The following is a 27,076-nucleotide window of genomic DNA, read 5'->3' on the forward strand; positions in this document are numbered from 1 at the left end:
TGCAGGAACCCTCCTCCCTCCGTTGCAGACACACCCTCCCTCCCCTCCTTGCAGGACACACCCTCCCCTCCCTCCCGTTGCAGGACACACCCTCCCCTCCCTCCCTTGCAGGACACACCCTCCCTCCCTCCCGTTGCAGGACACACCCTCCCTCCCCTCCCGTTGCAGGACCCCCCTCCCTCCCTCAGGACACGTTGCAGGACACACCCTCCTCCCCCTTGCCACACTCCCTCCCCTCCCGTTGCAGGACACACCCTCCCTCCTCCTCCCTCCCTCCCGGTGCAGGAACACACCCTCCCATTTGCAGAACACCCTCTCTCCCTCTCCTTTGCCTTTCCTGCAGAACACCTCCCTCCCCTCACACCCTCCTTTGCAGGACACCCTCCCCCCCTTGCAGGACGCCTCCTCCCCTTCACGTGAGGGCACACTCCTCCTCCCCCTTCGTGAAGGGCACCTCCCTCCTTCACGTGAAGGCACTCCCTCCCCTCCCTTCACGAAGGGGCACACTCCCTCCTCCCTTCGTGAAGACACTCCTCCTCCCTTCCTCCCCTCACGTGAAGGCACACTCCTCCCTCCCCTTCACGTGAAGGGCACACTCCCTCCTCCCTTCACGTGAAGGGGCCACCTCCCTCCTCCCCTTCGTGGAAGGGGCACCTCCCCTCCCTCCCCTTCACGTGAAGGGCACACTCCCTCCCCTTCACGTGAAGGGCACACTCCCTTCCTCCCCTTCACGTGAAGGGCACACTCCCTTCCTCCCCTTCACGTGAAGGGCACACTCCCTTCCTCCCCTTCACGTGAAGGGCACACTCCCTTCCTCCCCTTCACGTGAAGGGCACACTCCCTTCCTCCCCTTCACGTGAAGGGCACACTCCCTTCCTCCCCTTCACGTGAAGGGCACACTCCCTTCCTCCCCTTCACGTGAAGGGCACAACCCCCCCTCTATACATAGCTGTACAACATTTATCAATATTAAATCTATCTAATTTCCTTTGTGTTTATCTACAGTACAGTATATATATATGTTTACTTAACAGTGTTGAATACATCTTACCTTATCTCTATCTTCAAAATGTATTTATATATCTATCTACAGTACAGTGTATGGTCGCTTTAACGGTGCTATTTCTCGGACGAAATAATTACTTATGCTCAAAAGGACCTTTTTTTCTTATATTATCAAGTGTTGTAATTCTAGTTGTGACGATGGAAAATTCTCCCAGGCTAAATACTTTTACTGCCCCCCCCTCCACCCCTCTTCAACCTGGTGATTTGACTAGGATTGGAAAGTTCTCCTTAGTTATTTACCATGGTACCCTAGAGGTGGTGCTTTGACTAGGGTGTAGCTTTAATTATTGATGGAAAATTTCTGGCATCGATTTCTTCCCTGGTTACCATGGAATTGATTTCATTCGGGTCTGGTTTACACTGATGTTGAAAAGGTACATTTATATGTGTAACTGTATAGTGCTTTACATGTCTATCAATGTTGGTCTGCATCTGTCAATCTCTTGTTTTTATATGGAGATTTTGATATATCTGCATTTAATAGGCTTTATATTCGAGTTATATTGAGGCTTTAAGGTCATAAATGTCTTGAAATGGGGCATTTTTCATAATTGTAATGTTCTTAGGTAATTAACTTTAAATGACCCTTAGATTTAAGGTTCACAAATAAATGGCTTGAGGTTAGGGTCATTTTTGTTAAAAATTGTCATAAAATATCCTTTTAAAATAAAGGGTATTAACCATAAATGTCTCTAAGAATTACTCATAAATGACTAATTGAGGCTATTTTGGTGAACAAATCTCATAAATGGCCCTTGGAGACTTAAAACCTTCAAAGGTCATTTATGGCTTTGTGGTTTATTAATAAAGGCCTTTTTTTATTTACAGGTTGAGATGACAGCTGATCCAAAGGTCATATTAATCTTACACTACTGTACAGTACAGTACTAGGAAAGGTAATGATCAATTAGTCAGATAAATTTGTTGGCTATGTTGTGGTGTTAATTAGGGACCATATGAGCTGTGAAATGGCCATAAGTGTTTTAAAGTGCCCTCTCCAATACCATGGTTCCCAATTCACCCAAAATGGCTTAGGTAGGTTGTAGTGAAGGATGATCTGTTCAACATTGATTGATGGGGACCATTTTAAGGAACTTTGAAGGCCATTTAAGGCATACGAGTCATTTTAAGGGACTGGGGCCAATTTAGATGACATTGAGGGACATTTCCAAGGGAAGATTTTGTTCTATGGTTTAGCATAATCCAATTGGTCATTAGAAGGTGTCTTATATGACTTTATGAACAGCTTGGGTGACAGTTAATGGCCCTTAGGAACTTCACTACTCCATTTAAATGACAGAATAGTGACCTTAGAAGCAGGAAATGACCATGAGCTGTCATAGAAATGCCTGTAAGTGGCTCTTTTGGTCAAGTACTGTAGAAAAGACTTGAATGACCTTTTGGTACACCTTTACTGTACTGCATTTTAAGTAGAAATAAATTCAGATGAGTGTAAATGGCTTATATAAGTAATTTGGGTAACTTTGAAAGCCACCTAGAAGCCATTTATGTGAGGTAAGCTACATACAGAGTAATTGCCCTCATTTGATGTCTACTCAAGACATTACAGGAGTCTAAATGGCCTATGTAAACTATATGTATGTGAGCTAAATCTCGTATAGGCAATTGGTGCACCAACTAAAGGCCCAATTTAACATGTTGTTAGGCTATATATGTGATAAATTACCACCTGCAAGTCATGCATATGTGACTGAAGGTCTCTCTAAGTCATATATGTGCTACAATGTTACTAACTTATGTGACTGAGGGCCTTTGGAAGTGGAATTTGGTTACATGAATTACATCACAAACAGTACATTGAAAAGGGTGTAATTCGACATGTAATTAATGTATAAAGTATGTGGTTAATTGCTTCATATAGTATAGTATAGTATTAATTTACTATACCGTTTTAGTAGTGTAAAAATAAGTATACTTTACTAATAAAGTATTTAAATAATAATTGTATCATTTTTCTAGTTAACATTTGTGTTTTTATTTTAATATTATTTTTAACAAGGTAAGTTTATTTAATTTTTGGGACTGAAATTTACTTTAATTGTAAGGAAGAATTATTTGTTCTTGGATTAACAAGTCCTGCATTATTTATTTTAATATAATTGGACAGTGAGGTGGGTTACATACTATTAAGTACTAATTAATTGACGTCTTATTCATATTTCATTCACAAGGTTAAAGATTAATAATTTATTTTAATATTTTTATAGTTATTCCAGAGTTTTTAAAACACTAGAAGCGAGGTTTTAACAAATTTATTTATATGTATAATTGTACCAAGAAAGGTTATTTAACTTTAATTAACACATACTACTCGATATGTTTGTTTTTAAAGCCAAAATTGAGTAAATATTGAGCTTTCTCAATTTTGGCCCTGATTATTGTAGGGCTATTAATTGAGGTTTTAAAATAAGATTTTTAAATTTTGGCGCGCATGGCGTCACTAGCTGAGGCTTGTGGGTAGTCTAGTATCAATATGGCTGACGGGACTTAACCTCCAGCCCGTGTCAGTAACGTCCAGATATATCGTGAATTTTCTAAGTCATCCGTCTATATATATGTGTAAGGGTGATATCAAGTACTAATTAAATCCCCTGTGGTGGTTAGTCGTTGTTAATAACGAGGAACTGTTCGTGAAATGAGGAGAAAATAACAAAAATAACGAAGTGATTTGAGACGTAGTGACGAGACCGGGGAGGATAAGATGGCCGACCGGCAGCCATCTTTGATTCTCACGTATTTCATCACCTACAGCGTCTATTATCATCTCCTCTACACAATAAACTGAAAACTAGATAAACTAAAGGAGAATTAAAGCAAAAATAACTGTAATAACCCAGTGAGAAGCGAGAGATAGGGTATATACAAGAAGAGAGAAGAGGCGTCACCGGCTCGACATGCATCGGGTTTGTTTACCTTAATCAGCTGTTACTTGTTTACATATGACCACATGCTGCCCAGTCCCTATATTTTTGACATTTTAGGGGGATTTAAAGACGTTTTAGGGAATTTATACACCTTTAACTATGTCCATTTATCTTAATTTTTCCAGATAACTCGCCAATATCAAGTAATTTAACAGTTTTAAGGGAATTATTTAAGGTTTTATCCCAATTATTATATGTTTTAAGCCATTGAGATGCGTTGTGGTGACTGAAAATGGTCATTAACCATCACTGTTGGGGACACCAACAGTGTCTACTTAGTGATTTTATGCTGCATGAAACATTATTTGGTAGTTAAGAAGAGATTTTATGGGTATTAGTTTATTTAATTTATCCCGGACTGTCCTTATAGCTAAGTTAGTGCGGTTTGTCTGGCCAATCAGGAGCTTCGATTACTTGATTAAGGTGTGAGTACGTGCTCAAAGATTCACTAACCTAATCAGAATGGATTGGTTAAGATCATTTAATGGGTTTTTATTGTGATAAGGGTTGAACAAGTTGCCAATCAAATGGATTTCTGCCTCTTGGATCAATCTCGTTTAGGGTGAATCTGATTGGCAGATGCTCAACCAACCGCGATGATTCTGTGCAGTGATTATTTATTTGTGCGAGATGATTTCCCCCAATAAGCAAGGGTTTAAGCAAATCCCGTAGAGATTGGAGAGTGGAAGTGGGTTGCATCGCACGTACTACCTATACCCCAGTCAAACACAGTCAGCCTTTTGCCGTTTTATTCCGGTCCGCTGAGTGTTCCATCCTAAAACATGTCTAGTGTCATACAAACGTGTGCGTGTTCACTGTTAAGCCAAGTTTGGATCGGAAACAGTCGGGACCCTTTTGAGAAATTTTGTCTTGAAGTTGGATGTTTTGGTCCAAGCTCTGTGTGTTTGCCTTATTCTATGGTGTTTTAAAGGTACGTTTGGTGTAGTTTGTTGCGTTTGTGCAGTGTAGCATCTTCTGCGTTTCGTTTATGTCTAGTGTTTTGTGTTTTTCTCTGGCAAGGGTGAACGGAACTGCGAGTGGATGTTTATCGAATGTTTGGATTGTGGAGCTTAAGTTTGGTCTGGTTTATTGTGTGCGATTCATATAGTGTTTTCTTTGTATGTGTGTTTATATCGTAAATATTATCAATGGTTAGGGCAAACAATTATGTTATCGTATTATCAAATGTTTAACCCAACCTGTCAATTTTTACGCCTCGTAGTTTGTTTATCTCGTATATACTGTTTGCATTTGTTTTTGAAGGTCTCGTATTGTGTATTTAGCTGGTTAGGTTAAACAATTCTGCATGGATGTTTATGAAGTGTGTGGTCTGTGGAGGTGCTTGGTTTTGTTTATCGTGGGGGCTTTGTGTAGCGTTTGGTTTGTCTTGTATGTAGTTACGAGTGTATGATTGTAGCGTGTTTGGTATATAAGTTTACACATTAATGGTTATTTTAGCAGATGGGAAGAGGATAAGGTTAAATAGTTTGTATTTTGGGGGCACTGATAGTCTGTTTGCGTGTGTTATTCTGTGTGTTCAGGATCCAGTTTTATAAGTTGGTCTCATGTCGTTTGGACTAACCCGACTGTTTTTGAAATTTAAAATGCACACGCACATTTTTGGTTGATGTTAGAGATAGCATTTGTCTGGGTGTAATACTTAAGGTTGAAGCGTTGTTCCGACGCATTTTTTATTTGTTTATTTTTATTTTTTACAACAGTTAAGCCAACATATGTACAGTGATTTTATGCCCGGGAAAACAAATACAAATGGATTATTCTGATTTATTATTCTTAAATGGTTTTAATGTTTGTTTGGCTATGTGTACAGTATTCTGTTGGGTGACCCACTCATTTTGTTTTTTACTCTTGTTTTGAACCTGATATACTCTAGCGACCCCATAGTAGAACATTCTATTAGGGTCCGATAAGTAATATTCAAGAGTATTGGGGATTTGAGACCTCTTAGTGGAATGTTGTATTCTGGTTCGATAAGTCATAGCTATATTATTTAGGATAAAGTTTTCCTGTTTTTCTTTACAATTCGACTAGCTTATTCCAGTTAGAATATATGTTTCCTTAAAGAGTGTCAGTATTTCTGACCCCATAGAAGAAAGTTCTCTTAGTGTTCGATAATGCCACGTTTTTAATCGACTACCTTTATGTTTGAGTTCTACAAGTTGTATACATTGAGAGGGAAATTGTCTTGTTTATATTAACTAATTGCCCAATATAATATTGTAAATAACTGATTTTTCTCCAAATTGTTATTAAGGAGGTGAGACCCATAGTAAAATATTCTCTTGGGGTTTGAGAAGTTTACAGGATTTAAAAAATATATATATTTTTTAAACAATTATTAATTTGTTTTTATTTTTATTCAGTAAGGATGTTAAGGATTTGTCACCCTATAGTAAAGAAGGGTTCTCTTAGGGTTCCGTAAGTCATACACAAATTAACATTTTTGTGTGATTTGGGACTTGATTATTATGCCTGAGGGAATTGAGTTATTCCAACCCTATAGTAAAAAAATTCTATCGGGGTCTGTCAAGTAATATGGTTTTCTGGGGCTATGATTAGCTGACTGACATTGGCCAATGATTTAATATTTTTTTCCTTCCAATTGTTGTTGATGTATAGTAAAATATTTTGTGTATAGTTTAAGACTTGTATTGATTAATTGACTGACTGAGGGCTGATGATCTACTATGATAATGTTTAAGATGCACATGGAAAATAAATTGAACCTGCAGCTAAACTCAACAACATAATTTGGCCCAATTTCTGATCTGACGGGTACAAAAACATAACCCTAGGTTGAAGTCTACTATGGGGACCACTATAATATTTGATAAACAATATCATGGATACATTATTGAATTATTGCAGGTAAGATAACTTTACCCTAGGCTGAGGGTATACTATGGGGTCGACTACGATAATAATTAGTATGGTATAAACAACTTTAGACCCAATTACTCGTTAAGAAAATAAATTGAAGTTTGACAAAGCTCTACGATGACATAATTTAACCCAGTTACTGACAACACAGCTAAGATTGTGACTCTAGGCTGATGGTCTACTATGATACAGTAATAGTTAATGTAAGATAAATAAATTTGATTGACAAGTAAACATTATATTAGTCTTGGAAGTAATGGAATGCAATTTATAGAATTATCACAGATAACTTGACCCTTGGCTACTCTGGGGTTCACTGGAATAGTTGTTGAAACTAACTTTCAATGTATTTTGTCTTGAAACAAAATTTAGTCATCTGGTTAATTCCTTAAGCGATTTATTATAGCTTAAGGCAACGATCGTAGGCTGATGATCTACCATGGGGTCGAATGCAATAATTATTTAATGTAAACAACCTTCTACAGTTTGTATTTTCTTTATATACAAATATTTATACAGGTGTTGACCATAATATGATGGATCTATATATGGTCCATCATTTTTACCATGTTAAACAAATAACACCAATTACGGCTATACAGCACAATGGCTAAGATCAGTTTAACGCAGCTTCTGATTTTTTATTGTTAAATTTTTTTGATCTACAGGTATACAGTATACTTACAAAATTATTTTATTAGATATTTTTATTAATTACTTATTTACACTCGTGTTTGTGAGACAATGGCATGTACTATGTAAAGACATCTGTTGACTGTTTAATGATTCTGCTTCCTGAGAGTCATTGTATGCTGTACTGTACTGTACTATACTGAGACAATGGCATGTGCTATGTAAAGACAGCTGTTGACTGTTTAATGATTCTGCTTCCTGAGAGTCATTGTATGCTGTACTGTACTGTACTATACTGAGACAATGGCATGTGCTATGTAAAGACAGCTGTTGACTGTTTAATGATTCTGCTTCCTGAGAGTCATTGTATGCTGTACTGTACTGTACTATACTGAGACAATGGCATGTGCTATGTAAAGACAGCTGTTGACTGTTTAATGATTCTGCTTCCTGAGAGTCATTGTATGCTGTACTGTACTGTACTATACTGAGACAATGGCATGTGCTATGTAAAGACAGCTGTTGACTGTTTAATGATTCTGCTTCCTGAGAGTCATTGTATGCTGTACTGTACTGTACTATACTGAGACAATGGCATGTGCTATGTAAAGACAGCTGTTGACTGTTTAATGATTCTGCTTCCTGAGAGTCATTGTATGCTGTACTGTACTGTACTATACTGAGACAATGGCATGTGCTATGTAAAGACAGCTGTTGACTGTTTAATGATTCTGCTTCCTGAGAGTCATTGTATGCTGTACTGTACTGTACTATACTGAGACAATGGCATGTGCTATGTAAAGACAGCTGTTGACTGTTTAATGATTCTGCTTCCTGAGAGTCATTGTATGCTGTACTGTACTGTACTATACTGAGACAATGGCATGTGCTATGTAAAGACAGCTGTTGACTGTTTAATGATTCTGCTTCCTGAGAGTCATTGTATGCTGTACTGTACTGTACTATACTGAGACAATGGCATGTGCTATGTAAAGACAGCTGTTGACTGTTTAATGATTCTGCTTCCTGAGAGTCATTGTATGCTGTACTGTACTGTACTATACTGAGACAATGGCATGTGCTATGTAAAGACAGCTGTTGACTGTTTAATGATTCTGCTTCCTGAGAGTCTGCTGTACTGTACTATACTGAGATAATGGCATGTGCTATATAAAGACAGCTGTTGACTGTTAAATGATTCTGCTTCCTGAGAGAGTCAGTGTATTCTTTACTGTACTGTACTATACTGAGATAATGGCATGTGCTATATAAAGACAGCTGTTGACTGTTAAATGATTCTGCTTCCTGAGAGAGTCAGTGTATTCTTTACTGTACTGTACTATACTGAGATAATGGCATGTGCTATATAAAGACAGCTGTTGACTGTTAAATGATTCTGCTTCCTGAGAGAGTCAGTGTATTCTTTACTGTACTGTACTATACTGAGATAATGGCATGTGCTATATAAAGACAGCTGTTGACTGTTAAATGATTCTGCTTCCTGAGAGAGTCAGTGTATTCTTTACTGTACTGTACTATACTGAGATAATGGCATGTGCTATATAAAGACAGCTGTTGACTGTTAAATGATTCTGCTTCCTGAGAGAGTCAGTGTATTCTTTACTGTACTGTACTATACTGAGATAATGGCATGTGCTATATAAAGACAGCTGTTGACTGTTAAATGATTCTGCTTCCTGAGAGAGTCAGTGTATTCTTTACTGTACTGTACTATACTGAGATAATGGCATGTGCTATATAAAGACAGCTGTTGACTGTTAAATGATTCTGCTTCCTGAGAGAGTCGGTGTATTCTTTACTGTATTGTACTATACTGAGACAATGGCATGTGCTATATAAAGACAGCTGTTAAATGATTCTGCTTCCTGAGAGAGTCGGTGTATTCTTTACTGTACTGAGACAATGGCATGTGCTATATAAAGACAGCTGTTAAATGATTCTGCTTCCTGAGAGAGTCGGTGTATTCTTTACTGTACTGAGACAATGGCATGTGCTATATAAAGACAGCTGTTAAATGATTCTGCTTCCTGAGAGAGTCGGTGTATTCTGTACTATACTGAGACAATGGCATGTGCTATATAAAGACAGCTGTTAAATGATTCTGCTTCCTTCGTCTCCTCGTGTTTTTTAATATTCTACGTATTGTTAATGAATTGTATTGTTCATTTTGTACACACAAACATTAATTCAATCAAAAAGAAATTAAGTAATAAACAATAATGAATATTTTGTACATAAGAGATATTACACTATATTGTGTACGCCTGAACGTTGGCTGGCTGCTCAAGCCCATCGAAATTCGAGTTTCCGCCGTCAAAATTTGAAATTGTGTAGTGTTTATTTGTGTCCAAATATAAAACGTCGAATTAAAAACCTCACAAAATTTGAGAACCTACTGCAGACTGTAAAGACCTCACAAAATTCAAATCTTCCAAATTTAAACACAACTTCCTATGGAGAAAACCAGGATTTGAAGATGAATAAAATGCTTTTGACTGTTTTACTGGACATGATATTTAGAGATTTAGTTTTTTTGTAATTTTTGTTTGCTTACAAATTTTTTTATTTAAACTGATTTTTACCGAGCTGTTTTTTTTTTACTTTGTTTTTTTTTTAAATAAAGTTTTTGTTTTATTTAGACGTTGATATACAAGTTTACATTTGCTTACCTTCTACTGTTGGAAAATATTTCTACACGAATTACTTGTATGTTATCTTAAAGGCTTACCTTTAATGATGGTTAGGAGAATTTGGAGGACATAAGCGGTGATGAGGCAAGTAGAGGCTGGCGGATGTTCCCACACAAACATGGAATTCTTTTAAAAAGAATAATAAAATTCTTCTTGTGCTGTTCTATGTGGGTGATATCTTATAAAAAATATTCCTTTGCAGATTTATACAATTTATATGCATCCAATTCTATTTCTTTTCTTTTGGGTTCAAAATATAGTTCCATACGAGTGGTCATCGGGCGGGTGTGCGAGTACCACGGGAATCTCCCACACACTAATAACGAATCATACATTTTTGTTTTAGACCAGAGTGCTTCTTGCAAACCGACCATGGGCTACCGCAGCATTGTGTACACCACGGAAATTCTTGTAATTGGCCCTCACTACTAAACACGGCGGGTTTCCTCCTATACTGTACCATGGAGGATGACCCTCACTACTAAACATGGCAGGTTCCCCCCTATACTGTACTATACTGTACCATGGAGGATGACCCTCACTACTAAACATGGAAGATTTCCTCCTGTACTGTACTAACACTGGACCATGAAGGATGACCTTCACTACTAAACATGGAAGATTTCCTCCTGTACTGTACTAACACTGGACCATGAAGGATGACCTTCACTACTAAACATGGCAGATTTCCTCCTGTACTGTACTAACACTGGACCATGAAGGATGACCTTCACTACTAAACATGGCAGATTTCCTCCTGTACTGTACTAACACTGGACCATGAAGGATGACCTTCACTACTAAACATGGCAGATTTCCTCCTGTACTGTACTGACACTGGACCATGAAGGATGACCTTCACTACTAAACATGGAAGAGTACTGTACTAACACTGGACCATGAAGGATGACCTTCACTACTAAACATGGCGGGTTTCCTCCTGTACTAACACTGGACCATGAAGGATGACCTTCACTACTAAACATGGCGGGTTTCCTCCTGTACTGTACTAACACTGGACCATGAAGGATGACCTTCACTACTAAACATGGAAGATTTCCTCCTGTAATGTACTAACACTGGACCATGAAGGATGACCTTCACTACTAAACATGGAAGACTGTTCCTCCTGTATTTCCTGTACTAACACTGGACCATGAAGGATGACCCTCACTACTAAACATGGAAGATTTCCTCCTGTACTGTACTAACACTGGACCATGAAGGATGGCCTTCACTACTAAACATGGCAGGTTTCCTCCTGTACTGTACTAACACTGGACCATGAAGGATGACCTTCACTACTAAACATGGAAGATTTCCTCCTGTACTGTACTAACACTGGACCATGAAGGATGACCCTCACTACTAAACATGGAAGATTTCCTCCTGTACTGTACTAACACTGGACCATGAAGGATGACCCTCACTACTAAACATGGAAGATTTCCTCCTGTACTGTACTAACACTGGACCATGAAGGATGACCTTCACTACTAAACATGGAAGATTTCCTCCTGTACTGTACTAACACTGGACCATGAAGGATGACCTTCACTACTAAACATGGAAGATTTCCTCCTGTACTGTACTAACACTGGACCATGAAGGATGACCCTCACTACTAAACATGGAAGATTTCCTCCTGTACTGTACTAACACTGGACCATGAAGGATGGCCTTCACTACTAAACATGGCAGGTTTCCTCCTGTACTGTACTAACACTGGACCATGAAGGATGACCCTCACTACTAAACATGGCAGGTTTCCTCCTGTACTGTACTAACACTGGACCATGAAGGATGACCCTCACTACTAAACATGGCGGGTTTCCTCCTGTACTGTACTAACACTGGACCATGAAGGATGACCCTCACTACTAAACATGGCAGATTTCCTCCTGTACTGTACTAACACTGGACCATGAAGGATGACCTTCACTACTAAACATGGAAGATTTCCTCCTGTACTGTACTAACACTGGACCATGAAGGATGACCTTCACTACTAAACATGGCAGGTTTCCTCCTGTACTGTACTAACACTGGACCATGAAGGATGACCTTCACTACTAAACATGATGGCAGATTTCCTCCTGTACTGTACTAACACTGGACCATGAAGGATGACCTTCACTACTAAACATGGCAGGTTTCCTCCTGTACTGTACTAACACTGGACCATGAAGGATGACCTTCACTACTAAACATGGCAGATTTCCTCCTGTACTGTACTAACACTGGACCATGAAGGATGACCACTACTAAACATGGCAGGTTTCCTCCTGTACTGTACTAACACTGGACCATGAAGGATGACCTTCACTACTAAACATGGAAGATTTCCTCCTGTACTGTACTAACACTGGACCATGAAGGATGACCCTCACTACTAAACATGGAAGATTTCCTCCTGTACTGTACTAACACTGGACCATGAAGGATGACCTTCACTACTAAACATGGCAGATTTCCTCCTGTACTGTACTGACACTGGACCATGAAGGATGACCTTCACTACTAAACATGGCAGATTTCCTACTGTACTAACACTGGACCATGAAGGATGACCTTCACTACTAAACATGGAAGATTTCCTTCTGTACTGTACTGACACTGGACTTTCAGACCGAGAGGAAGGGCTTATATTCATATATTACACTTATTTACATTCACAGAGCAAGTTTTCATGTCCAAATATCTCCAATTACTTCACGCACAACTCGGCGGCTATCTTGTACCCCACGTCGGCGTATGTATACCAGGCCTGGAGTTCCTGGTTCTCCGAGCTGTCTGGTTCAGTTGGTGGCTGACGCTGCTCTCCTGTGGCCAACACTACCACCACACGAATATGGCTCGGTTGCCAACTAATCCTAATACAATACATTAAAAGTGTTACACCTTATACCATATAAAATGGTACTGTATATGGCTCTTACATAATGTTTTAACAACCAAAACTAAATAACATTAAAAACATTGTAAATCAAAACATTAGAAAACTTGTATAAGCATACAGGCCGTGAACCACCCTCATTGACATTGGTCGTTCTCAGGTATCACCTAATTAGCCAATCATAGACAGTGGTGTGGGCTGTTATGTCACAATACTGTACTAACACTATCATGGAGGATGACCCTCGCTACTAAACATGGCAGGTTTCTCCTGTACTGTACTAACACTGGACCATGAAGGATGGCCTTCACTACTAAACATGGCAGGTTTCCTCTTGTACTGTACTAACACTGGACCATGAAGGATGACCCTCACTACTAAACATGGCAGGTTTCCTCCTGTACTGTACTAACACTGGACCATGGAGGATGACCCTCACTACTAAACATGGCAGGTTTCCTCCTGTACTGTACTAACACTGGACCATGAAGGATGACCCTCGCTATTAAACATGGCAGGTTTCCTCCTGTACTGTACTAACTCTGGACCATGAAGGATGGCCTTCACTACTAAACATGGCAGGTTTCCTCCTTTACTGTACTAACACTGGACCATGGAGGATGACCCTCACTACTAAACATGGCAGGTTTCCTCCTGTACTGTACTAACACTGGACCATGAAGGATGACCCTCACTACTAAACATGGCGGGTTTCCTCCTGTACTGTACTAACACTGGACCATGAAGGATGGCCTTCACTACTAAACATGGCAGGTTTCCTCCTGTACTGTACTAACACTGGACCATGGACTGGAATAAGCTGACAAGCTGTAAGAAATTTGGTTATAAGGTCTTTCAAAATAATGTACTGTACATTTATGCTCTTGGAGATGTAAATGTGTGTTCACTGGAGCTGAAATATGTACAGTTGCTTTACTGCTTATGAAGATAAAGACTTTGAAAGATAAGAATGTACATGTTCAGTAAGCCATTACAGTATGTACTGTAGTGTACTGTGCTGGAAACATTAAAAGACTGTAGTGTTTAAAGCTGGTAAGATATACTGCACTGTACTAAATTAATTATTAGGGTACTAACGTATAGAGCTATGCACAATGGGTTCGATGATTTCCTAAATGATAAATACAGGTACAAGGTACTGTGCTGTACACCAAGGCCACAACGTGATCCGCTCTACACATTGTTCACAATATTAATATACTGTACTGTATTTCATATGAATGTAAATGTAATAATACAGTTCTTGTTAAGAGATAAAACTGGAAATATTGGAAGCAGTACAGTATGATATTTTACAAAAGATGGACATTGTCTTTGGTGCTAGATTGTCTCAAGTGAAATGTGCATAGATACTATTTTGATGGTGTGCACGAGAGGACTTATGAACGAATGGACTGACTTAACAACAAATATATTTAGAAACTCAACTGAGGAAAGAAGCTGTGTTACAAATATACAGTATGTACAGAATCTAGTTGGCATATATGTACAGCATAGGGACCCAAATCCAGGTCGTAAGTCGAAAATGATTAAATAATACTTAGAAAATCTAAAATGAGTGTCTCTTTCTTCTCAGCACCACAAAACTCTCACTTCTAAGCTTGCCAGCCACTTTAAAGTGATTTACAAACGAAAATTTTGTCTGTACTGACATTGGGACTCAAAAATACGTAATTTGACAAGATTTTGGTATGACTGAGGCAGGTCGTAAGTGCGGGTGGTTGTAAGTAGAGTAGGTCATAAGTCGGGGAGGAGCTGTACTGTACACAGTCAGAAAGTGATATATGGATGTGCCATTAAGATTGAACTAGTGGGCTGTGAGTGTTCATATGCTGTATATGGTATAGCCATCTGACAAGTGCTGTAGCCTCTATGGTCATTGTCCATAGGAGAGGAGGTAGCGCCATTCCCATAGGGCTCTTGTCTGTACAGTGATCCCTCGGTTAACAAACGCCCCGGTTAACGAATTACTTTCCATAAGATTCTTCACTTCGGTTAACGAATTCCTTAAAAAATTTTCCCAACATGTTTTTGCCTGCTCACCAGCTGTAGTATTAGTCCACCAATACAGTAATCGGTTTTAGGGCTTAAATTTGTTACCATTTGAGTAAATATCAAGAAGGTTGTACTATTCAATAATTTTCCAAGTCTTATATTAAATTTTTTAGTAATTTTAACAATTATTTAACATAATTGAAGTACAGGGAACTAGTTTTTAGCTCGCCAAACAGCCACTCAACACACCCAAAATGGCGTTGGTGTGTGTCCCTGCTCAGTGGAGGAAGCTTCTTGCTTGAGACTCTTGAACATAAACTATTTTTACGTTTTTACAGTACAATTATTGGTCATTCTGAAGTTTATTTTACATATTGACAATATATAATGCAGGAGCCTTCTACATACACACCTCAAAGTAAGTGTACTTTACTACCTTTTTTGTTGAATTTAGGCAATTTTCGGTGAGCTGGAACCAATTACCCAAAAACCCATTGAAACAATGGTTTCGGTTAACGAGCAACCTTCTAGAACGAATTGTGCTCGTTAACCGAGGGACCACTGTACAGTATTATCTTTCATGCAAATGCAATGTTTCATAACATAACAAATTTCAACAAAAGCTCAGACATTAGTGTTATATTTTTTTATCACTTCAGGCAAAATTATGAAATATTGCAATACTGTATTATAATAGGATCATGTCACTGGCACAATATGACGAATTATTGAAATACTAATTTTATTAGAATAGTTGTGGAAGAATTTTGCTTTGGCAATGCCCTGTCAAGTACCACCACTGGAGAAGACATCTTTAATATGTTGAAATTTTTTTTCAAGAAACATGATCTACGCTGTTTGGCTGTGTGCACCGACGGAGCCCCATCTATGATGGGAAGTCGTGTGGGTTTTGTTGTGTTAAAGCAGAAAACCTTCATGTCACATTAATTGACTGTTTCTTACATCGGGGAAACATTGCCTCTCAACGTTTGTAACCTCATCTCCGTGTAGTTCTCAATGATGCTATCCAGATTGTGAATTATGCCAAGGCTGGGGTTTTAAACTCACGTATTTGTGTGAAGATGTGGGATCACATCACCAGGTCTTGCCGTTCCACTCTCATGTCCGTTGGTTCTCTTGAGGGAAGATTTGTGGAAGAGTTATTGAACTAAAAACTGAAATTGAAAATTTTCTATGCAAGAAGAAGCAAGCACTGGAGACTGCTCTAAAGATGCTGACATTTTGGTTTTGAGCGCACGAGTGCATGCTTTTTTTCTCGTGCTAAGAAGTATTATATTGTATTTTTCTCTCCTTGCTATGCTAGTTTGCCATTATAGTAAAATAGATGGTTACATAAACAGTACTTTTCATTTGTCTGATAAAAAAAAAGTTCTTAATATATTCTTATAATTAAAGTTTATCACCATACAATCAAAACCCAAAAGAGCTCCAAGAATAAAGCAGCAGCACGTTAGTCACTGCAATTTCTGATTTTGTCACCAAAGCTACTGAATTATGTAATAAAGTCTCATTTTCATGAAAATTTGTGTTTTTCATTTCGTCCAATTAAAAACTTATTGAAATTCATTATGTGTTAGTAATTTAACTAATTAAGTGAAAATATATGAATAAACACAACATATCAAAATGATTAATAATTAACACTACATGTACCCGTCAGGACAAGATTGTATATGGGGTTGAGACCAAAAAAGTTTGGGAACCACTGCCCTAAATGATAAGTGTCTGTACAACAGGCACCCATCTCTTCAGAGCTAAACAATAACTGTTTCTGAACTATTACAAGCATTACTATCTACCTGTATACAGTAGTATAAATATCAAACCTGCAATATTTATATTTACACATAATACAGCGCAGTACTGTACTGTATCTACAAATACTGTGCTTGATACAAATGAACATTTTATAGATAATTTTCTTAACCGTTTGCATCTGTTAACATCGCTGGCAGTAGTGTTGTCAAATTAGACTGTGAGGGCGTTATCGTTATTTTTCAATTCGTAATTTCGGTCATACAGTATACACCCGACCCTGGCTTTATTTGGTTACCTAGCACAAAGTGAATTGTTAATCTTATGAGGATGTTTCCACAATCATTTCTGGAGGTCCGCAACCTTAATTCTAACACTTATTCATAACAGAGAGACACTAAAAGACAACAGTAATGTTATAAAAGAAATGCCAATACTCTATTATGGCTTAGAAGCAAAGGAAATATATATATAATATAAAACTATTAATAAGAAAAGTGAAGATCATGGTTGTATGTGTGTAGGAAATGAATGTTTGTGGAGGCAGAGACCTGTAACTGTTAAGTGCATAGCTGACTCACCAGTCCAGCTGTGCTCCTTCCCTCCTGACTCTGATGTGAGTCACTTGGGTGACTGCCCAGCTGTATCACGTCACCCTGAGAATAGTTTGAGCGTGGAAGCAGCTATTCCTTGCAGATAAAATATATACTGGAGTGCTTCAATTTATGAAAGGGTTATGTTCCTGGAAAAGCTTTATCTAATATACTATAGGACTAGCTGTCTGTCTGTCTGTCTGTCAGTTCTGGGCAGCCGAAACGGCACAATCGTTTTTCATCAAACTTGGTGGAAAAATCGCAAAAAAATCGTAGAGTGGAACAAACCTGGTCACATGTCGATGGTTTCTTTAGCAAGGCATTAATTAACGATTTTATTTACACTGGCAAAAGATGTCGCTGTATCTGTCTGCCGGCCGGACGATTGCAGTTATCGTATGGCTCCCTCCTCCCCACACTTTTTCTCTTAGCCTACTTTTTTTCAATGTTGTTTGGATTAGTAAAGGAAGAAAGATGAGTAAATAGAAGAAAAAGAAGGGGAAACAGAAAATAGTTAGAGATAACAGGTGGGGGGAGCTGAGTTTCATCATGCGTCTGGATGCGCAGTTTCAACGTTACCAGAGCATTTTCGGACCTTATGAGGCTACAGTGTATACTTATTTCTGTGGCTGACTGTACATGGAAAAGGGGAAGAGATAAAAAGATAATAACATGAATGCATGGAGAAGATAGAAAGGGAGAAGAAGAGAGACTGAAGAATTATTATCCTTAATAGGCGAGCTAGGAAAGGAGATGGAAGCGAGGGATAGTGAGAGGTGGAGGTATGAATGGAGGGATGTGTTTTTAAAGTTCCCAGAATATCATATTAAAATCACCTATTTAATAAGGAAGAAAAGTGCTAAATATGATGAGTAGTGTAATGGAGAGACATAGAGATATATAAATAAAGATAGAGTTAGTACGGATAAAAATGGAGAGAGAGAGAGAGAAGCGGACAAACAAAAGACATAGACATAGACATAATACAGACAGATTCAAGGACACACAGAAATACAGACAGAAGACATAATACAGACAGATTCAAGGATACAGAAATACAGACAGACAGACAGACTTATGAAAGACAAAGACAACATATAAGACAGACACATACCTGTACATAAAGACAGAAAGACATGACTACAATAGGCACAGGGTGAATATAGACAGTGAAGCAGACAGGAGGTTGACAAAAAATAGACAAATTCATACATGCACAAATAGACAATATGTCAACTAACATGACAGACAGACAGGTTGACAGCTGACTGACTGGTTCACATTAGACAAACAGGCAGACGTATGCCAACAATGGATAAGACAGACAGATTTGACGACACAAAGAGTACAGACGGGTTTACAGTCAAACACCACGCAGACGAACAGACAGTTGGGATGGCAATAGACAGGACGGATAGACTTGAGACAGATTAGAAGGCATTTTTAAACAAGAATAACACCAAATTGACCATAGCTGCATCAGTGAGGGTAGGAGGTCTTACATCCACCAGCATAAATAATAAGACGCATTGAAAACTAACACCCTCGCATGGAAAGAACATCGATGGTCGGTCAGTCATGTGAGATGGGCCTAAAACTGACTAACGTAGATGATGACTATGATGACTTAACACAGGTGATGACTCTAGCAGATGGTAACTAATCTAACCAAAATCAAGGTCATTTTTTTTTTAGGATTTTAACCTCTTATGGCAAATATTTCTTTAACTAATTATTCTAACCTTTATTCTAGTCCTTCCTATAGTATACTAGATACTTAAAGTATCCGTAAGACATTAGCTATTGGAAATGTGATTAAATTTATTATTAATCCAGTGTGAAATGTATCGGTATTGATGGTACAATCCTAATGGTCTCTAATCCTGTTGATCAGGTGAGGTTAATCTAGGTTTATTGAGATTAAAGATTAGCTGTGGGGTTTATTCTACCTGTGTTAGTCTCAGGTACGACCCTTATTGTGACAATCATGACCATGATTATAACAACCAGGACCATGATTATAACAACAACGACCATGATTATAACAACCATGACCATGAGTATAACAACCACGACCATGATTATAACAACCACAACCATGATTATAACACGACCATGATTATAATAACCACGACTTACGATGGGGTTCCGTCCCGACGACCAGGTTGTAAGTTGAAAATGTGAAAATAATACATAGAAAATCTAAAATGAGTGTCTTTTTCTTCTCAGCACCACGAGAACTCTCACTTTTAAGCTTGCCAGCCATTTTAAAGTGAATTACAAATTTTTTTTTGTCAGTACACAGCGCGATCACTAACGCCGGGACTCGAAAATACGTAATTTGAAAAATATTTTATACAACTGAGGCGGTTGTATGTCCAGGTGGTCGTAAGTCGAGGAGTACCTGTAATATAGATGGATTGATAAATTTTTCTATTTGTTGCATTTGAATTGTAAATTTATGTGTGTGTGTGTGTGTGTGTGTGTGTTAATCCTACATTTATATATTTACTCTCAGCAGCACGGTGAAGACAGCGGGTCCGACACTGAGGAGGAAGAGCGGTCGGGTTCAGGCAGTGGTGGCGACAACGACAATGAATCTGACAATAACGAGAATGAGAGCAAGTCTGGGGCGTGCAGTGACTCTGACTCCGGTAGTGGAAGTGGCAGGTTTGTGTCTTGTGTCTTAATGTTTGTTTATGTCTTTGTTGTTTAGCTTTGTGTTTGTTTATGTTCATGCTTAGGTTTATGTTTATTTATGTTCATGTTTGTTTTTTGTTGATGTTTGATTGTTTGTGATTGTTTATATTTGTGTTTATGTTTGGTTGTTTATGTTGTTATTTGTTTTTGTTTGTGATTGTTTTTGTTTAAGTTTTGTTTGTTTATGTTGATGACTGTTTGTATTTGTTTGTCTGTACAAGGGTATTTCTTTACATTTTTCTTGTGTTTACATACGGGTGTGTGTGTATATCCGTACAGTAAGATCTTTTAAGTCAGCCTACTTGTATATGGGGCTGCAGACATCTAGAATTCCTACATATGGGTGATCTTCCCCCTGGCTGCTTTCCAACATCATATTACTGAAGTATTGAATCACCAGAAGAATCTCCATCCCAGCTTATTTTATTGAAAAATGAACTACCCTAATGCTAACTTAATCTATCCAAACAGGGAGGTACTACCACCTGGGAAGATATTGGAAGCATAATGTGTTGTCTAATGGTAGACCCTCCTGCCATGTGACGAAATCCCAGGTTGATGATCTAACTTTTTGCCTCATTTACACACAATTGCAGGGTGATATTTTTAAAAGTACTTACTGTGCTTCAGTCCAGTGTCACAGATAACAGTCAGGGTGTGTGTGTGTGTGTGTGTTGTAGCAGTGATCGTCTGACTTATAGGGAGGGGGGGGGGGGGTTAAGTGACTCCAACTTAGAGGGGTCTTACTGTTTGTGTTTGCTTATACGTTTGTCTATGATGTTTCATTTATATTTTTTACTGTTGTTACTTTATGACAGACAGACAGACACTGACAAACTAACACCACCATTATCCCACAGTGGATCGGGATCGGCCAGTTCATCAGACACGTCGCAGAACTCGGATTCTGACTCCGATAACAAACAATCAGGATCGGATGACGAGGAAGAGGAAGGAGAAGAGGGGGAGGAAGAAAAGGAAGACCAGGAAGAGGACGATGAGGATAATGATCGTTCGGGCAGTTCGTCCAATAGTAGCAGCAGAGGCGGTCATTCTCGGAAGGGAGGGAAACAGGAGACGAAACCGGTTAGTGGTGTCTCTCTCTTTCTCCTCTCTCTCTCTCTTGTGATACCATGTTTTCAAGTTTTACTGGAGGTGGCACTTCAAGTATAACTTAGAACAGACTTCCCTACAGTTATGGGAGGAGAACCCGGACATATATGGCATCAGACGGTCAGCCCGGGAGAGGAAGGAGCCAGACCGCATGAAGGTGGAACACCAAGATAACTCACAGAAACACAGCAAGAGGAAGAGGTATGTTAACCTGACCTGACCTAACAATGTAACCTAACACCATATATATAACCTAACCTAACATGATGTAACCTGACCTAACATGGTGTCACCAACCTAACCTAACATGATGTAACTTGACCTTACATGATGTCACCTAACCTAACATAACATAACAGAACATGATGTAACCTAACCTAACATGATGTAACGTGACCTAACATGGTGTCACCATCCTAACTTAACCTAACATGATGTAACTTATCCTAACATAACATAGCATGATGTAACTTATCCTAATATAACATTACATGATGTAACCTAACTTAACCTAACATGATGTAACTTATCCTAACATAACATAACATGATGTAACCTAACCTAACATGGTGTCACCATCCTAACTTAACCTAACATGATGTAACCTGCCCTAACATGGTGTCACCATCCTAACTTAACCTAACATGATGTAACCTGACCTAACATGGTGTCACCATCCTAACTTAACCTAACATGATGTAACCTGCCCTAACATGGTGTCACCATCCTAACTTAACCTAACATGATGTAACCTGCCCTAACATGGTGTCACCATCCTAACTTAACCTAACATGATGTAACCTGCCCTAACATGGTGTCACCATCCTAACTTAACCTAACATGATGTAACTTATCCTAACATAACATAACATGATGTAACCTAACCTACCCTAACCAAATATTTCTACAACCATTCTTATTGGCAAATTTCTCTCCTGTTGTAGCCAGTGGAACAGCTCGGATGGGTCAGACAGCGACAACTCCGACTATGACTCCCCCAAACCCCGCCGCAAGCCAGCCCCCAGCAGCAAGAAATCAAATTCATCGTCGTCATCGAAGAAAAAATCATCTCAGAAGAAACACCATCGGTCGAGTAGTGATGGGAGCGAGAGCGAGGGTGGTACTAAGAGGTGAGAGAGAGAGAGAGCGAGTGTATGATAGAGAAATAATGATTTAGGTATACAGTATAGGTATTTTAATAGGTAGATTAAACAATGCCTGGTTTACACTCTAACAGACGAGGGTCAAATCGTGCTGCCAAGGAGGTGAGCTACAAGGAAGCCGAGAGTGAGGAAGAGGAGGAGGACGAGGAGGACATGATTGAGGTGGATTGGTCGCAGGCGGTAGCGAAGGAGCAGGAAAATGCCCACACGATCGAGAGAGTCCTGGAACACCGGTGTGGGAAGAAGGGCGGTGAGTGGAGGATGGTGTGAGAGTTCTTATTGTGTAGTGGGGGATAATGCATCTAACCTAACCTAACAGACCTCCATATAATCTGTTAGATGATGGAAGTTTCACATCTAACAGACTATATATTAAGGTGTAGAGAACAGACAGATAGCTAGAGAAACAATAACCTCAGTGTGTCCTCTTACAGCCGTGGGGATGCAAACATACATCTACGAGGTGGAAAAAAACGGTGACCCCAACACAAACTTTGACCCCAGCGACCCAGAACAGGTGGAGAAGCAATACCTCATTAAGTGGAAAGGTTGGGCCCATATACACAATACCTGGGAGAGTGACGAGTCAATCAAGACACAGAAGGTAAGAGCGTCTACCTGTACAGTACACTGTCTGTTTCATGTGTAAGTTGGTTCGTAAATGGAGTATTTTACCTGTAAATTGGGGCTTAGATTAGGTTTTAAATGGAGTGTTTAACTTGTAAATTTTGTCATAAATTGGGTGCTCTACAAGTATATTTGATTGTCTGTTGGGTGTTTTACATGAAAGTTGGGTGTTAGGGTTATCTTGGGGTAGGTTGGTTATTTTAGTAGAGATTAGGGTAAATTTGGTCATGACTTGGGATTTTTAGTTTGAAATTCGGTTTTTAATGTATATAATGTTATAAAATGGGGGTATTTTAATATATAAGTGGTGATGTTACTTTAAAAACCCATAAAACAGAGAAAATAAGCCCTATTGGATGTAAATTTTGTTTTTTTACATGTAAATTGGGTATAAATAAGGAGTTTGGATGTAAAATAGATAATAGATTTAGTGTTTTTAGTAGGAAATTGGGTGCTTGGAGGTAAGGTTAGCTTGTAGATTGATTTTGGTAGGTAAATTGTTTTAGATGGAAACTGGCTTGTAAATTTGGTGTTTTACAGATACACTACATTTCCCTTAGGTTGTAAATAAGGTCTTAGGATGGAAATTAGGCCCTGCGTCAGTTTTACATGTGAATTGGGCATTGTAATTGTAACTGCTCTTGTAAATGAGATATTAGAAGACAACTGGTTTTTTACAGTTATATGGAGTTGGTAAGATTAAGTTTTTTGTTTAAAAGTGTATTTGCATGTAAATTGGGGATTTCATATGGTAATGGTCATGTAAATTATGCCTTTCACATTATTATAGGCTTGTAAATATTTCAGTCTTACGTGTAAAGGACCTTGTTTACATTTTTACAATTTTGTAAATTAATTTTTCTTTTGCATTTACGTTTGTGTGGCTATTTTCTCCTGGCATAAATTATAGCAACAGATTTTAATTTTATTATAGTTGAGTCAGATTTAACCCAGGTTTTTTTTACCCAGATTTGTCAGGTTTAACCCAGATTGTCAGTTTTTATTTACCCAGATTAGGTCTGGTTTAATCCATATTCGTCAAATTTTACCCAGATTAGGCCAGAAATACACTACAGTAGATTTAATCCAGATTCAGTCATATGTATTCCAGATTAAGCCTGATTTAAGAGTTATATTTAGGTGATTATAGTTAACCTTATAAAGTGAAAAAGCTAATCCCTAAGCCTCTTTTTGACACAATATTGTAAAAAAGCTGTAATCTATGGCTATAATTAGGTTAATATAATTAAAAAGCTATAACTAGAGGCTATATTTAAAAGCTGAATGAAGCTTTATATAGTAAAAGAGCTATAATTATTAGCTGTACAGTGGGGTATGCTATAACTAACGGATTCTACTACGAATATTCCTATAACGAACGGTTTTACCTTTAAAATTGAGAATGCTATAACGAACAAAACTCCTACAATGAAAACGGATGAATACGGGACTATTTCGTCTGGCGCACGAATATCGTACCGCGGCTCTGAGTAAGAGCATCAGTCGCCATATTGGTTCATTGTGTAGTCAGTGCACCACTGAACTTGTTAAAATTTCGTCTTTTGATGTGGAAATTCGTGTTATTTTTATAACTATTTTGTTATAGTACAAGTGTACAATTGTAACAATGAATCGTCAAAAACGAGTGAGAAAACTAATAACCCTTGAAACTAAGAAAGAAATTATAAATAAGTGTGAGAATGGAACAAGCATTGTGAAACTTAGTGATGAATATGGGATGGCTAAATCGACTATATGTACGATTTTGAAGAATAAAGGGGAGTTAAAAACTGTGCAAGTGGCTAAGGGAATCTCTGCCTTCTGCCCTGCATGCTGAACAACACTAAGGTAAGATAAAGTACCGTATTTCTTACAATTTCCACATAAATTTTTCATTGTTAAGTGGTTGTATTTGGGGGCCTGGAATGGATTATTCCTGTAACGAACAAATGCTATAACGAACGAGGTTCTAGAACCAATTAGATTCATTATAGCATACCCCACTGTACTTAGTGGGATATAGTAAGAGCTATAACTATTAGCTGTACTAAATGGGATATAGTTAAAGCTATAATTATTAGCTGTACTAAATGGGATATAGTAAAAGCTATAATTATTTGCTATTTGTAGATAATTGTAGATAAAAATAAACATAAGGCTATAATTACCATATTATATGTGATTGAAGCTAAAATATAGGTTTCTGTTGCTTAAAATAACATATGATTGCTTATCTTAGCTTGACTTTGCTTATTATAGCTTAAAGCTTAAAATGTCTAAATAAAACAAAATAGATTTTTTTTACGGGGATTAACCCACCCGGGCACAGATCACTGACCCACATCGGGGCCTGGGGGGCAAAAACGTAATAATAATAATAATAAAAATAATAATTATAATAATTCAGATAAGTAAAATTTTTAATACAAAATACAAAAATACAAATAATAAAATTATAACAATAATAATACCTGTAATAATAATAATAATAATAATAATAAAGAACCATAAAGAAATACAAAAATTAAAAAAAATCAGTAGTGAGAAATAATATATGTATGTTGTGTTGTCAGTAGTAAGAGAAACAATTGAGACCCTGTTATTGTGTATAAATGAGGCAGAAAGTCAGATCATCAACCTGGGACTTGGTCACATATGGCAGCAGGGTCTACCAATATCTTCCCAGACGGTAGTACCACCCTGTTTGGTAGCTGCCTACTACTGTAAAAGATAGCTTCATATATCTCAGTCATAGAAGCTAAATAATTGCTGAGGAAAAAGAAGAAAAAAAACTTTGAATTATATGGATTTTTAATTTTTTGGGAGGATTTACTTCGTCTCTTTCCTCACTTTTTATTCTTTAATTTCCTTCTACTTTCTTCATTTTCTAAAATTTAAAATTTCCCTGAACTGTCTTAAATTTACTTCTAGTTTCTTCTACAGTGTATTTCTTTAAATTTATTCATTCCTTTAACATTCTTCTATTTCTTCATTTACTTCAAAAAATATTAAATTTTCTTCATTCCCATCATTCTATGTGCCTTATATCTTCATTTATACCTTTTCTACTTTCAATATTAAAATGGGATGAAATTGGATTAAATTGGGACAAAATCTGGGTAAAACTGGCACCAAAATTTTTGAAATTGGGATACATTGGGTAAAATTTATACAGTGAAAAATTGGGGCAAAATTGGATGAAACTTGGGGAAATCAGGATAAAATTGCATGAAATCAGGACAAATTTGATAAAAATGGGTGAAATTGGGGAAAAATCACCCGAATTGGTAGAATTTGGGTAGAAACTCCCTTATTGGTTTAGATGATTAGGGATTGGTAGATTATAGCGTGTTTTTTCCCAGCTGAGAAAAGATGCACCGCCCCTCCTCAAAAGTTACAGCTGATTGGTTGTTGCAAACCTGTCCGATTTTGTCCTGAAGTAATGATGTGTTTCTAAAGGAGTTTATTCATAATCGTTGGGATGACCATTTCTGACGAGAAAGATATTTAGCTAAATTATATATAGATACATACCTTCATTATTTAAACATAAGCACGTAGGAAGTTTATCAGAAGTATTATACATGAATTAACTGTTAAACTCTGGTAGCAAATTCACGCTTCCAGAGGATGCATTTAATATATACTTATTTTTACCCACAATAAGGCATACTAAGACAAATTACATATCAGTAATACTATATTATGCGAAAACTAAATTTTTAAAGATCAGAATCACATTGAAATATTACACCGTCAACAGAGGCAGGAAATATGACTGCGAACAACTTCATATTTTCCTCTGTTGTTAGTGTATAATATTTTTAAAATTTTAAAAAATAGACTATAGTAGCTGGTATTAACCAATTGCAAGCCAGGGAATAGTTGGTTGATACCTATTAACCAATCACAAGCCCGTTATTAGTCAATTTACTGG

The 27,076-nt window shown here is 37.8% G+C and overlaps 1 protein-coding gene across 6 annotated transcripts in view; it reads left to right on the plus strand.

Moving 5' to 3' along the window:
* The window catches only part of LOC121856346 (chromodomain-helicase-DNA-binding protein 1-like), a 102,654-nt gene that overhangs the window by 9,415 nt on the left and 66,163 nt on the right, over positions 1-27,076 (plus strand). For 4 of the 6 annotated variants that reach the window (XM_042351839.1, XM_042351842.1, XM_042351840.1 and 1 more), the window contains exons 4-10: positions 1,894-3,989; positions 20,055-20,206; positions 21,097-21,322; positions 21,420-21,550; positions 22,294-22,479; positions 22,587-22,762; positions 22,947-23,116. In XM_042351839.1, coding sequence (XP_042207773.1) covers positions 3,981-3,989; positions 20,055-20,206; positions 21,097-21,322; positions 21,420-21,550; positions 22,294-22,479; positions 22,587-22,762; positions 22,947-23,116 — 1,050 coding nt within the window. In that variant the 5' untranslated portion in view covers positions 1,894-3,980. The remainder of the gene's footprint in view (positions 1-1,893; positions 3,990-20,054; positions 20,207-21,096; positions 21,323-21,419; positions 21,551-22,293; positions 22,480-22,586; positions 22,763-22,946; positions 23,117-27,076) is intronic. The other 2 variants (XM_042351843.1, XM_042351841.1) reach the window with 2 other exon arrangements.

This window comes from Homarus americanus, unplaced genomic scaffold, assembly GCF_018991925.1.
Source record: "Homarus americanus isolate GMGI-L3 unplaced genomic scaffold, GMGI_Hamer_2.0 scaffold48220, whole genome shotgun sequence".
In the NCBI taxonomy this organism is placed as follows: domain Eukaryota; kingdom Metazoa; phylum Arthropoda; class Malacostraca; order Decapoda; family Nephropidae; genus Homarus; species Homarus americanus.